This window comes from Myotis myotis, unplaced genomic scaffold (genome assembly GCF_014108235.1).
Source record: "Myotis myotis isolate mMyoMyo1 unplaced genomic scaffold, mMyoMyo1.p scaffold_m19_p_3, whole genome shotgun sequence".
NCBI lineage: Eukaryota > Metazoa > Chordata > Mammalia > Chiroptera > Vespertilionidae > Myotis > Myotis myotis.
Window position 1 is genome coordinate 181868765 of NW_023416335.1, and position 15269 is coordinate 181884033.

The following is a 15269-nucleotide window of genomic DNA, read 5'->3' on the forward strand; positions in this document are numbered from 1 at the left end:
TAATAATTTGGTAAAATTCAAAACCATTTCTGTTAAACTCTTGATTAGGATAACATTAAATATAATAAGTATGCCATAAATAGTTATTAAATTGCATTAAATTGAGTTAAATAATGCCATTTATTGAAGAATGGAGTAGATAAAAGTAATACAATACAATATACAGTATGGGCTGGTTTTTAAACAATGTTAATAAAATTAAGATATAGTAAATCTAAGACGTGTGTTCCTTTTCAAAGTTAAAACTCAAGGAAGGAAGACTACCCTCTTCAAGAATAATCAGTCAACTTTAAGACAGGGAACAGAAAATCAATTGCCCTGATTGTATTGAAGCTGTCTATAATTCACCTTAGTATGTGGTCCACTACAAAAATAGGGAAGGTTCCATCAGCCAGCAGAGCCCTGTGGAATAGGAGTCATTTGGCACAGCAATAAGGAAGGAATTGTTTAAGGAAACAAAAGGGAACAACTGGAAGTATACTAACTGCTCTAGAATGTTGCTGGTGGAATGAGACCTAGAATGTATCTCTGAGAACAGAATGGACATCGGAAGAATTTTCTCTTTTAAGGTCCAACAGTGTTTGAAAGGCAGAAGGGGATAATTCAGTACAGGTGGAGAAGTTGGATGATTTAAAGAGGGGAAACCCACTTTGAACAAGAGTTCTTTAGAAAATGTGAAATAGTTTGTTCCATGACACAGTGGGGAAGAGGGACCACTTCTTCCTCTTAAAATTGCAACAAGGATGTCATCCTATATAATAAAAGGCTAATATGCAAATTGATCAAACTATGGAACAACCGGTTGCTATGATGCACACTGACCACCAGGGGGCAGATGCTCAATGCAGGAGCTGCCCCTTGGTGGTCAGTGCACTCCCACACGGAGGAGCGCCACTCGGCCAGAAACCAGGCTCACGGTTGGCGAGCGCCGTGGAGGTGTCAGGAGCCTCTCCCGCCTCCGCAGCAGCACTAAGGATGTCCGACTGATGGTTGCAGGACTGTGAGAGGGTGCAGACCAGCCTGAGGGACCCCCGAGTGCACGAATTTCGTGCACCAGATCTCTAGTTGAAGATATAAAGAAAGAGGTGTTGAAGGATAGATGCTGAGAGCTAGACAAATTACGTTAATGGCTTTGATCTTCTAAATAAGTATATCCCCTGGACACTTATATCACAATCAATAGGGAGTGCTGGATAAAAATTCATCTCCCTGGAAAACTCTCATCAGAAAGTGATACCACATCATGCCAACTATAGTTTGAGAACCACTGTTCAAACAAAGAAGAAAACTATCTGCAGTGTGTGTCTACATTATTGAGAAAGAATTACTGTTTAGGAGGAGAGATAGGGCTGGGCAATTAAGAAGATGAAAGATTGCCTGGGAAGTGTGGCTCAATGGTTGAGCATCAACCTATGAACCAGGAAGGTCACAGTTCGATTACTGGTCAAGGCACATGCCCCAGTTGCAGGTTCTATCCCCAGTAGGAGGAGTGCAGGAGGCAACCAATCAATAATTCTCTCTGATCATTGATGTTTCTATCTCTCCTCTCCCTTCCTCTCTTAAATCAATAAAAAAAATTTTTAAAAAGGATGAAAAATTTAAAATTTTCTAAGCAGAGCCTATTTGGAAGTTGGGAAGTGGGAATTTCTGCTGGAGAAGCTAGCTCAGTTCAATGTGCTTCCATGACTTCTTCTATGGTAAAGTGATTCCACCTAAAAAATGCTGTGATCACTTCTCTATTTGTCAGAGCTCAGGAAATATTGCTACAGCAGGCTGCTGAAGTGAAGTCCAAACAAATTAGAGATGCTGAATCAAGGCCATGAAGAAAACTTGAGCAATTTCCCTTCCTTTGGACTTGAGAAACACACCTTTCATGGAAGGCAAGGTTAATAACACTGGTTGCTACATAAAATCTTGTGGATTTGAGTATTCAGAATTTTGGTTTCACATATTTATGATGAGCCCTGCCAAAATGTCAGGCCAGACTCCTTCTGCTAGTTGTAGCTCAGCTCCATTCTCAGATGCTGCTGCTCCTTCTTCACATAACCTGAGATGGGCGGCTCCCCTTCCTGTGAAAGGAAACAAAGGTTGCAAGGCCCTAGCCTATTTTATTGTCTTTTTCTCTTTGTTTTCATTTGAGCTACTCCAGCAACTTCTTAACTGGTCTTTAGTTCACCAGCCTCCTCCTTCTTCAGAACATCTTCTGAATTGCCAGAGTTACCTTTCTTGACATGGACTGACCATTAAACAGATGGTGAAATATTTGTAACCCAAGTAGTAAATCCTGTAAGTACTTACTGCTGTGAAGACTCCCCATCACCACAGAGTGAAGTCCAAACAAATTAGAGATGCCCAAGTTTTTTGCCACATGCCTCACCTGTCACCACAACCTCCATCATTCCAGCCTTGCTTGTTACAGGAACACCGAATCCTCATCATGGTTTTAGTACACTGTATACCCTTGTCAGTGACCAAAGTGTCCCCAAAATTGGGTCATTAAATCTTTAATTCTCCAATGTCTGACACATAGGATGTGTGCCATAAATTTTAGGTGAACATAGTTGACCTTTCACTTCATATAATCCAAAGTGAAAGAACATAGGAAAGAAGTGTTCTTTGGTGCAAGCAACATGGGCAACTCTTAGCATCATTTTATAACAAGTCTTTTTTTTCTATGTAATATTATGGTTATAATATAGCATCGCTTAATCTGAATACTTGTAAAATCATAGAATTTCAAAGTGAGGGAGTATTTTAGAAGGTGTTCCTTTGACTTGCAGATGAGGAATCAGTCCTGTGCTTATGTCAGACCACACAAATAGCTTTTATCAAAATCCTATTCAATAACCAAAACTTTTTGAATTCATGGGTATTAAACCATCCTTACATTCTAGGCAAAAAAAAATGTGGAAGAGAACAAAATGTGCAATGTACTTTAGTTAAGAGGAAATCTCATTAAGGACTCTTAACCTGAGTCTAGGTTGCTGAGGTGGGGAAAAGCCACACTACTTGACGAGAGATAATTGGAAGTTCAAGGATGTATGAGCTATCAAGCCCATCAGAAGAACAACAGAGTGGGTGTTGATGATTTTCTTTTCTCCAGGGTAATTGAGCCTCTTTTTCTCTTTAATAGGTTTCAGAACCTGCTGTGGTCCAGAAAGACATTTGTGGACAACATGAAAATTTATAACCACAGCTACATCTATATGCCTGCTTTTTCTATGAAGACAGGAACAGAGCCATCCCTCCGGGTTTATTATACACTGTCAGATGTTGGTGCCAATCAAACAGTGCTCTTTGCTAATCCCAACTTTCTGCGTAGCATTGGAAAGTTCTGGAAAAGTAGAGGAATTCATGCCAAACGCCTGTCCACAGGACTCTTTCTGGTGAGCGCAGCCCTGGGCCTCTGTGAGGAAGTGGCCATCTATGGCTTCTGGCCCTTCTCTGTGAATATGCATGAGCAGCCCATCAGCCACCACTACTATGATAATGTCTTGCCCTTTTCTGGCTTTCATGCCATGCCGGAGGAATTTCTCCAACTCTGGTACCTTCATAAAATCGGCGCACTGAGAATGCAGCTGGGCCCATGTGAGGCTACCTCACTCCAGCCCACTTCCTAGGGACAATGGGGAAAGGAAGAACTAAGCCAGGGTATTTTTGCTAGGTTTTCTACAGGACTGCAAAAGGAAGTGGTGCAGTTATTTCATGGATTTGCCTGGGCCACTTGCAAACAGCAACCGCAATCCAAAGGAAACTCTATTTTTAATGTTGGCTTGGAGGACAAATAGGAAGATGCTTTATGAAGTATTTGATAGCACATTGTGGATTTGCAACATTCTGATGAAATGATTGTTGGTCAAGCACATTTACATGGTTTAAATCGAGAAGGTACAGTTCACAAATAAGGTGGAACTCTAGTTGTTGAAGTTGATAAGTTCATCAAGGTTAATAAAGGAAATGCCAGGGCAAAGTGTTACTGATTATCAATATAAGCTGGCTTAATTTAAAAAAATTACTTACGAAGACTGAAATTTGAACCATAGATTTTTTAAAAGTTATTATTTATTTTTGTCCTATTTAGGGGAAGTGAATAGGTAATGGGGTAGATTTTTTAAAAATCCCTTACTGAGTATTAAGGACACAAAACAGTACAGCTGATATTGTGATTTGTTGAACCAAGTGTATGTTAACTGTAGTCCCCCTCCATTTAAAAAATGTTAAATAAGAATTACCTCCTCCTCCTTTGTCAAGTCTACTTAGACAATGTGAAACATTGTTGAATTTAGACTGTGTTGGTTCACAGTCTGAATAACATGAACCATTTTTCCTCCTCCTCAGAATGTAGGGCATACATTCAATTTTAGGTCTGCATTTTATAAGCCTGTTTGCATTATTATTATTTTAGTGCACAGAGAGTACAAATGTGAATGCGTTATTTATTTGAAAATTATTTGCATAATTGTCTTTATAATTTAATGTTCAGAGATGAAGTAAAGCACAATGTGGTAAACTTAGTCTCTGGAAGACAGATTGGAAGGCTCCTCCCTTTTCTATCTATCATGGTATATTCACTCTGAAAAAAGCATATGCACACACACACACACACACACACACATACACACACAACTTAACAAAGCTCATTCCCATGAATCCACATGACTGGTATTTCAAAAATCTGTAACTAGTGTTGGAGAGTTCCAAATGTATTATGTACCTACCCCCCACACCCTGATATAAGACAGACCAGCTTACTGGTTGCTGCTCATAATGCTTATACCAGCTTGAGATGCAAACTTTACCCCCAAATGCTTACCCCAAATGAACAGAATTGTTTTACTCATTCTGACTCTCTCCATCATATCACAAATGGACCCTGTGTTGAGTATGATCATATTAGATAGATTCATACAAGTAAAGGGGTGTGAATTAGTAGCTATCTATTCTCATAGTAGCAGATAGGACTACTTTGAAAGCCAAACTCTGACAGACTACAAGCAGCCAAATGTGTTTACATATAAGAGAAAGGTAAAGGAAGCCTTTTATTATCTTTGTTCTTTGAGATGCCTTATTCTAATAGGAGATGCTAGAAATCACTATCTTTATTTTTTTAAGTATCACCAAAATTTAGGTAAATTGTGCCAAAAAGTTTTTTTATATTTTAATGGTAGAAATTTAGTACACAATACAGATTAAGACAGGTGGCATTTTAGGTAGGTTAATCTAAAAGTTATCAGGATAACAATGCCCTTGGGAAATATCTACGTCATTGAAATAGGCAATTTCTAAATAAGATTGAATATGAAGGTTATTATAGAAATCAACAGTTGAAATGTGAGTGGTTGATAAAACACACATTATACTGATACTTAGAAAGTTAAGAATTTTAGAGTATTGATTCTGTGCAGAACTGATTGGCTATTTTGATGCAGTATGGCAGGAAATATGTAGTAAGAATGCACTATTGAGTAAGCTGTGTTAAATATGCTCTATACATGCAATCCTGAATATATTTCCTCTTTTGAGCTATTGTTATTATTTAATAATTACCTTAAAAAATAATGCATTGTAACCTATATACTTACTCAGAAGTATAAAAGGGCTAAAAAAAAAAACCCACACATACAAATGTAAATAAAATATGTCATTCAGATTAGTGTTTAATTGTTAAAATGTAATTAATGAGCTCCATAAAGCCAGAGAATCACAGTTCCATTGAAAGTACTATCTGGAAATGTTTCATCTTGTTATGATTCCTGGGATAGATTTGTGCAATAGGTTTGTACAATGTTTAGTTATAAATTTGTGGTTTCTGAAGGACAAGACCGATCCCAAACTCATAATGTTTACTTGGACCATTGCTTCTCAAATGGGGTGATTCTCCTCCTCCATCTGGTGACATTTGGCAATGTCTGGAGACATTTTTGATTGTCATGATTTGGAGAGTGCTACTGGCATCTAGTGGGTAGAGGCCAGGGATCCTGCTAAACACTCACAATGCACAGGTCAGATTCCCCACTAGAAAGAATCATGCAGTCTAAAATGTCAATAGTGCCAAGGTTGAGAAGCCCTAGATTAGACCAAAATATTTTGATGGTTCCATAGTGTTTCCACTTTGTGATACATGCACATGCTCATGTCATTGAAAGTGTGATGACAAGTTAATGAGAATATTGTCTTAGGGTAGATTAAAGTTTGGCATTACTTTAGAGATATGCCATACATATTTCTGTGGTTAGTTAGATGTATCTAAACCTAAGCTTGTGAGTATATGTGCTTGTGTGTGTGTGTGTGTGTGTGTGTGTGTGTGTGTGTGTGTGTGTAGAATAAACTTGTGCATCTATCCTTTTTAAATACACGTATTCCTAAGTAAGGATGTCTCTAGAATTATCCTACAGAATACTCTGGAATTCTCTATTACTATTAAGAAACTGAATTCTAAACTCTCATTATTTTGTGTTTCTGAAATCGAGGACTTTAGAACTGTGCCTCAAACTTTGCCAAATTTAGTCAATTACATTTTTATATTACTGGCCCTTAAGATTCATCTCAGAAGATATTCAAGTTATGGTAGACACATTCAATAAAAAAGTACTTAATCACTTTCAATGCATCTGCCAAGAGAAGGCATTACTATGTCTAAGTTTTAAAGTTCTTTAGTGAAAAATTAGATGGCTCCAAGAGGGCTAAAGAAAGGGTGAAAGAACTGAAAATAAGTTCCTGATGAGTCTTTTTATTAGCTCTAATTTGAGAATTGCATTGATGCTAAGGATCATGAATGAGGATGACCTCTGTTTAATTTTTATTGTACTTCATAAAATGAAGATAGGTGAAAGATTAAGTCATTCATAGAAAGAAATAATTTTTTAATTTTAACTTTATTTTTATTGAATTTATTGGGGTGACATTGGTGAATAAATTTACATGTTTGAGATGTATAATTCTATAATACATCACCTATATATTGTATTGTGTATTCACCATTCCAAGTCAAGTCTCCTCCCAACATCATTTATCCCCACCCCACCGCCACACCCTCTTCCACCTTCCCCTCTGATAATCACCATACTTTGTATGTATGAGCTGGGATTAAGAAAAGAAAAGCAAAATAATTTTTATATGAAAGATTTTTATATGAAGAGGACATTGGACATGACAGCTTTATATAGAGTATTTGACCAGCAGTTTATAGGACGCTGTGCATCTAACCTGCAACTAGCACAAGAAGTTGAAGCGTTCTTCCTGAATTTTGTTTCTGCTTAATTCACTTTTAGCTATTTTAACAAAGACAAATGATCCAAAATGATCCAGGTGATCCCGAATAGCAGATGTTCAGACAATACTCTGTGTTTGGCTTTATGTTGTCTCATGCCCTTCTTTTGGCTAAAAACTTTGTTTAAGTTAAATATAAATTATACCTGAAGCAATGGACAACGTGGCTTAAAATCTACCTGGGCCTGGCGGATTTGGCTCAGTGGATAGAGAGTCGGCCTGCGGACTGAAGGGTCCCAGGTTCAATTCCGGCCAGGGGCACATGCCTGGGTTGCAGGCTCGGTCCCCAGTGGGGGGCATGCAGGAGGCAGCCCATCAATGATTCTCTCACATCATTGATGTTTTTATCTCTCTCTTTCTCTCCCTTCCTCTCTGAAATCAATAAAAAAAAATTTTAAAAAGTCTACTTGGGCCATCTGGTGTGGCTCAGTGGTTGAGTGTTAACCCAGGAACCAAGAGGTCACAGTTTGATTCCCATTCAGGGCACATGCCTGGGTTGCGGGCTCGATTCCCAGTGTGGGGCGTGCAAGAAGCAGCCCATCAATGATGTTTCTCTCTCTCATTGATGTTTCTGTCTCTCTATCCCCTCCCCTCTCTCTGAAAATTAATAAAAGCATATTTTTTTAAAAAAATCTACTTGGAAAATAACTGAAGAAATTCTAGAATTCTAAATTTACCAAAAATATTTTTAATTAGTCAAAATATTTACAGGAGTATTACAGATGATTTCAAGTGGAAATGATATCAATAACATTCCTTTTGTCAGCAATGATGATAGTTGCATACTATGCACAGCCTCTTATTTCTTTGTGTGGAAAATTGGTGACCTGTCATTTTAATTTGTATGTTTAAAAATACGGACTTTGTGAAAATTTTTAACTGTGAAATCTTGTTAAGAGCAACCTAAGAGGAAGAAATGTCACAGCCCATTTAAACTTTTATAAAATTCTTATTGTGTTGTATGAAAACTTTCTCACCAGAACCAGGGAACATACCTGTTCTATGTTTGTAGAGTTCTGGTGATCAAAGCTATAAAGATTTTTGTGGGAACTGGGGGACAAGTATGTGGAGAAGTAAAGACTGAGAGCAAAACTGTGCTTTGTATTTCTTCATCTTCCAGTGTAGGTAGAGGTTGACTCTCCGAGTGTATGACTTCCGGTGGGTACACATCAGGGCTGGAAGCGGGTAAATCACTCCAGGAACCTTCAGCTTAGGTCAAGCTTCTAACACCGTCAACAGTAACTATAAATATGACCAGCGGTTTTGACAACTTCAATCCACTGTGTGCTAGGCAGTGGATGAGGCAAGTGGAAAGGAGGAGACAGCCCTGCTCTCAAGCTCTCAGGATACAAAGGGTCAGAGAAGACACTGTGCTTGACCTTGGCTTTCAAGCACTACCTTTCTCTGTCCAATCCCATGGCCTCACTGTGGGGAGGAGCTAGTAGCCTTGTGACTAGAGAGCTGGTGTGGAAATTTGCTGAGAAGCTTAAAATTTTACACTATCTTACATAGGGTGTTCTTTTTTGTTGCTGTTGATTTTTCCCCCTTAAACTTGTGCTTCTAAATGTAGGTGTCTTGTGACAGAGTTCCAGTCACCCTGACCTAATTATGGCCCTGCCAGTGATTATTGAAAGTGGAGCTCCTCCCAACCCCCACTTTCAGATGGATTTTCTGAGTCCTTGAAGATAGGGACACGGTAATATTCCACCAGTTCCTACAGAGCCTTTTCTAAAACCCTAGAGAGGAACCCAGAGAAATCCCGAAGCTTAGAATGTCTGTTTATAAACTCCAAAATGTGAGGCCATATTATACTGAGGTTGAATAAGTAGAAGAAAAAATATATATGAATCTACAATTGCCATAACCTTTTTCCTTCCTATCTTAAGAAAATGGTTACTGTCGGCATTATCCTCAGCCTAGTCTTGTCCTTCGAATTTTTTACATGCATCTTAGAGGTGAGAGATTGAAGCAGGTGCACAAATGGAAAGCTCATTCAAACACAACACAACCTCTGCTTGCCATTGCAATAGGAAAATATATGGTTATGTTTCCTTCTAAGTTTCTTCCTTCTGGTGCCTGCATTTCTGATTTATTCTATCGCTAACAAACAAGTAATAAATAACTTATTATAAATTGGCTTATAATACCTGTGAGCATTTGTGTGATAGCCAAAGCCTATAACTCTACCTTTTTTAAGATAAAAATAAAAGACGAATTATATTTTGTTGATGCTCACTCATGTACCTACCTCCTCTGTGTTCCTATTGATCTGGACTTTGTGGTGAAATTCTTTGTGATTTTGCTTTCCTTTTGAAGTTGTGGGATATAAGCAATGTTGCAGAGCTGTCTAGGAGTTTTATAGAATAATACTCCAATATATTGATCATGTCTCTTTCTGCTCTTATGTAATTAGATTTTCTCTAGATATTTGCCATTTTAAAAGCACATGCTTCACACAATACCAATATATATCTACAAGATGTGATTTTATCCAGGGTAGAGAAATTCAGGACTCAGATATGTCTGTTTTTCTCTGCACAGTAAGAGAAATGGATACTTACAATATTAAAAATAGTTTAACCAAAATGGAAAAAAAGGAAGATAAAAATCAGGATTTTAATTGTGAAGGACCATTAGGAGGGATCTCAGAAGGTAGCTAAGCAGAGAGCACAGAGGCTTTTGTCCTTCAGTGCAGTTCCCAAAATAGAACTTTTTCAGACATTTTAAAGGAAATGTACTGTCATGCAGTTGCCGTGCCTAACGATGAAAGGTGCTGGAGGAAGCAGTGTGAGAGCCAGACTGTGAGACACTTAGGGAAGAAAACAGAAGAGGGGGACCTGTTTACCTCCTAGGACTCTCACAGTCTATAGCTTCCCCACTTCCGGCCCCTCTCCAGTTGTGCTCTCCTTGGTATTTGAACCTGGACATGCAAACACTCCCATGTTCACATTCACATTTAGATCTGTCACGATGAGGGAGCAATAGGAGGAAATTGACACCTTGAAACATGGTTGCATGGCCACTGATGCTACGCATAGTGAGTTTAAAAGCTTTATAGCCCTCTGTTCCCACTGTTACTTCAGTAAGAGGCTTTTCTATTCATCATTATGTAAGGAAACGTAGATGGGTTTTCTCCCCTATGTTCTTATGTACATACACGTACACACACTTTGCATTATTTATGCCCATTGAAGAGAAAGATGGTTCACCTGGTAGGAGGGTGGCAGAGGATACATTCACTTTTTCTGGCTTGGCGCCCACTTTCTTACCTATTTTCTTCATGTACCCAGTCACTTTAAAGGTGTAACCATGTCTGTTCCAAGTTGTATCTTTGTCATCAGCAAGAACTCTCTCGAATGTAGTGAATGTGACTTTTATATAAATGCACAATATAGTATTTAGGGCTTGGAGACCTCTGATAACAGTATGAAAATATCCTTTCTTGAAGCTATAGAACCTTCTCATCGAGAGCTATAGGCGATAGTTACAAGAGGATGCAGAGATTAAGAATGTTTTCTCCAGCAAATTCTAGCATTCTTGGAAGCAAAGAATCAATTGGCTTCTGTTTCTCATTCATTCATAAGTACCCATTTTTTGGGCTTTCTTGTTGGTAGGTTGGTGTAGATATTCCTTCATAATATACAGGATTGATAATTTGGGATGATTGATGGCCACAGGGGTACAACAGAGTCAGAGATACTAGAAGGAAGACAGAGAACAGACAAGGGTAGCTCCATTGCAAAGCTTGCTTAATTTTTTAAAAGTCTGGAATATTCTAGAACTCTAGTTACCTTACAGCATAATTGGTCTGAAAATCTTTGAAAAAGAAAGTTTCTCTAAGATCTCTAATTCAATGATTGCACATTATATGTCATTCCACAGGTGTGCAAGCTGTTTTTCAAGAGCAAATTTGCAGAGGCTAGAGGTAAGAGGCAAATAGAAAAATTCAATTCTTCTCCTTTCTCAAACAGTATATAGTCTGACTACTAGTTGATGGATGCAATTATTCTGGAAAAGGCTTTAGCTTAGAATATAAAATGAAATCACCCTTGAAGTGTACATGGAAATACTTCTTTCTAATGAAGCCACAGTCTGCTGGCAGGAGGTGTAGGGGAAATCAGTGCTCTTCATTCCTTCTTTTTCACCTAAAACAGAGCAGGTAAGAAAAAACTTTAATTGGTACTTTTTATACTGTGACTTGAAAAGAAACACAGTACCTATCTCTGTTGGTTCTGCTTGAGTTATTTCTTTCCACAGACTCTAAATGCAATGTCATAGGAGGAGGTTTGCTGTAAAAACATGTCTTTTCCTTTGGTGTGTTCATTGTAATTATGGCTGGTAGTGAGAAGGTTCACTAGTAAGTCTCAATTTCTCTACCTCCCTTACTTGGAGAAAATTTGGAAATGTACCCTGTGAATAAAATATTTTTTAAAATACTTTGTCAAGTCTTTTTATTTCCCTGAAGTGAATGGGTAATCCTATTTCCTTTTCCATTCCTCCTTTATTTCATATCCATATCAGCTATACTGATTTTATTTTTTTCTTCTGGATGAAAACTCATGCTTCTTAGTGAGAAAATTACTTTAGAAATACAGAATTATAGATGCCATAAATAGAACATAAGAGCACTACTGGTACCTCTTACGTGGGTGAAAGAAACTATCTATTGGGCAAATTAAAATAGAAAGAATTGAACATTTATTTATTTAATAGCACATGTACTCGAGCCTAATTTTTACAGCAATAAAATGTTTCCTATACATAATGAGTCAATATCTGTATGTGTGTCCTAGAGATACTTTAATAAATTCCTAATAAGATTTGAAACATTTAGATTCCCCTTCTGCTCATATGGGTGACTCTGACAAACTCAAGTGTGCTTTCTCCTCTGAATTATTTAGGTAATTGCTTCAAACTCCCATTTCCCTTGGGCTCTAATGGCCCAATTCTGCCCGACACTTTCGCAGAGGGAGGGACATCAGAAGAGTGCCCTTGGTCCATCTTTGATCATACATTTCTCCTCAGATATTGATCAAGGTGTTTATGCAGATCTTACTAATTCTTTGACTTTATTCTCACATAACAGTCTTTTGGGCTATAGCTATTTTAGGAAAGGACATTCTATTACCTAATGTTAAAACTCCATTATGTTAAATCTGAGTCATTTGGGAGGGGAGGCAGAGCTGTAGTATAAATGTAGATATGCTAACCTATTCTCAGACCATATGAGGGAAACAGATTTAACTTGTTTTCTACAACTATCATTAAGTAAAAAAAAAAAAATCTAAATATTGCTGAGTCCTGCTGTTCTGCTTTGTTTCAATTTAAGCATTCAAAAACAGATATTAAGAATCCAAAGGCATTAATTACTCAAGAATTCCTAAACCTTAAAGGAGGGTAATTACAAGTCACAGACTATATTTTTACTTGAAAACTGATTATTTTGGATACACAGTCAGATTCTTGATGATATGAAGAACTAAAGATGTAGGCTGATTGAATTGAATCTTGATCAGGAGACCATGGGATGAAGTAGAGGCTGTATCTAATTACATTTAACATTTGTAATTCTAAGACATATCATCTTGTTTTGGGGATTTTGAAAATATGAGAAAATAAGCCCTTTGTTATTTCTTTCATATAGAATGAAAGTATTTCTTTCCTTCTCAAGAGTTATAGTTTACAGACATGAATTTTAAAAACCTCAATATTTGGGAATATTTTCATGATAAACAATGCAATCAAGAGTTAGATTACAAAGCAATTAAGAGTTTATTGGTCTTGCCCAGCCAGCATGGCTCAGTGGTGAACCAGGAGGTCACAGTTCGATTCCCAGTCAGGGCACATGCCTGGGTTGTGGGCTCAATTCTCAGTGGGGGGTGTGCAGGAGACAGCCAATCAATTATTCTCTCTCATCTTTGTTGTTTCTATCTTTCCCTTCCTCTTTCTTCATCTCTGAAACCAATAAAAATATACAGTATATTTTTAAAAAGGAGTTTATTGGTCTTAAGATAGACTTCAATCAAGAATATTCCCACCGTTTGTGTAGGGAAAGGGGAATAGTAAGAACGGAGTATGAGTAACTATTGGGTGAGTCCACCATAACCAACTTTCCATCAGGTGGATTGCTGATCTCCTGGAAAATGGTTTCTACTGAGGGTTTAACGTTGGCCTTGCTAATATTTGTTGGGCATCAGCAGGGGTGGAAGCCAGATGATTGATTCCATGCAAACATACCTGCCACTTTGTATAGAAGTCTGTTGAGAAAGTAGTGGAGTGTTCAATGCCTTGAGAGGTCAAGAGTAGTTATCATGGAGCATACACAAATTTCTTACTGAAATAGGCATTTATTTTGGATTTGCCTTTCTTGTCCTCAATTCTTCTGCCCGTACCACCATCTTTGCACTTACAGAATGACTTATTTGCCATATTGTGATCATATTATAACATGCAATATACTTTTGACCAAAGGACACGTTTTATAGCAAAAAGAAGTATAGAAAGGACCTATGCTTATGGAATTACCAAGTATTGTTTTTTACCATATCCTGTAAAGCACACATTTCAATGGGAGCGATATTGCCTCCACAAGAAAAACAATGGTTTTAGGAGGGGAAAAAAAATCTTAGATATTACAATGATACCTAAAATTTAAAAGTTTCATTTGGGGCAAGGATATGGGAATAATGAAAACAAGGTAGACAAATAGGTGAAATTTAAGAAAAAATAAATTGAATAAAACATTTTTTTTAAAAAAAGTCTTGTAAATTAGCAGTTAGGCCTAGTGGCTTAATCAGATTCAGGTTCAATATTTTGGTCAAGATAACTTCATAAGTGGTGTTCTTTATTTGGCAATCTTCAATTAAGAATTGACAGAGTGAACAGCTTGTGTACAATAGAGATTTGGGTTTTTTTAAACTCCAATTTAAAGGAATAAATGTCACCAAAAGGAACTACACCTGTGGTTTCTTCACTTCCTAGACATCATTAATAGAGGAAGCATCCTAGCTAATAAAAAGGTAATATGCAAATTAACCATCACTCCGTCACAAAGATGGCAGTGCCCATAGCCACAAGATGGCAGCATCTAGTCGTCTCAGCCCTGCCGGAGGTCCCCAGTCTTGGGGGCGGTCGCTGAGAGTGGGCAGCATGAGCGGCCTGGAAGAATGCTTGCTTTATGCGATGAGGCAAGCATTCTGTGCCTGACCATGGAGGGAGGGCCTCCTGGCCAGGCCAGGCGTAGATGGGAGGAGCAGCCCTGCAGGGCACCTGGCCGGCCTCACAGCCCTAGGTGGGTCAAGGATGGGATGAATCATGGAGCCCCAAGTGCAGCTGCCAGTGCTGCTAGACGATCGCCTTGCCAGTGCATTTGGAGAGCAGGGTCTACACTACAGCCCTCCTCTGAGTCTCATGCTGTTAAAACAGGCTGGAGGTCCAGGTGACACATGTCAGAAACCACTCACACAGGGGAAAGCCCGTACTGCCTGCTGCCTCATGTTCACCTTTTGGGGAGGACCCTACCTTTCATGGCCGCCCGGCTTTTCTTCCCACCAGGGAGGGTCACATGCTCACCTGCCAGGAGTGGGAGCTCTCGGGAGCACCCAGTGTATAGAGGGCCTCTTGCTCCTGCTTTTCCCTGCTGCTGTGTGCCCACAGGAGAGGCCAGCCTCCCGTCAGCAGGTGGCATAACAGAGGCGGGACACATCCTGGAAATGGACTGCAATAGGCTTAGGAAGTTACAGTCTGGAGCCAGTCTCCTGCCAGTCATTACTCCTGAGGTGTAGTTGCAAACTCTCTTGATTTTGTGTGTCCTTTGCCTCGGCACACACATGCATGCACATCTCTGAGGTAGGTAGATATATATATGACACACACATCCTACCTTTTCCCACATACGCAGCTCAGACACCTGCAGGGAATCACCAGGCATTATTCCACAGGTTCCAGGTAGTTGACATTTCCTACTGAATGGAGTTGGGTGTGGAATTTATGATGTAACT

The 15269-nt window shown here is 38.6% G+C and overlaps 2 protein-coding genes across 7 annotated transcripts in view; both read left to right on the forward strand.

Annotated features, from left to right (window-relative positions):
* ST8SIA1 (ST8 alpha-N-acetyl-neuraminide alpha-2,8-sialyltransferase 1) overlaps window positions 1–11703 on the forward strand; it is a 144942-nt gene extending 133239 nt beyond the window's left edge. Inside the window, exons 5-6 of one of the 6 annotated variants that reach the window (XR_004966008.1) lie at window positions 3134–3888; window positions 11152–11180. Coding sequence is in view for 5 of the 6 variants with exons in the window: in XM_036298717.1 (XP_036154610.1) it covers window positions 3134–3620 (487 nt within the window). In the remaining variant the exon portion in view is untranslated. Of the gene's footprint in view, window positions 1–3133; window positions 5619–8389; window positions 8414–8839; window positions 8891–11151 lie in introns of those variants that run through there. The other 5 variants (XM_036298719.1, XM_036298720.1, XM_036298722.1 and 2 more) reach the window with 5 other exon arrangements.
* The window catches only part of LOC118650343 (sulfotransferase 6B1-like), a 36578-nt gene continuing 32667 nt past the window's right edge, over window positions 11359–15269 (forward strand). Inside the window, exon 1 of the mRNA XM_036298724.1 lies at window positions 11359–11428. The gene's annotated coding sequence lies outside the window, so the exon portion shown is untranslated. The remainder of the gene's footprint in view (window positions 11429–15269) is intronic.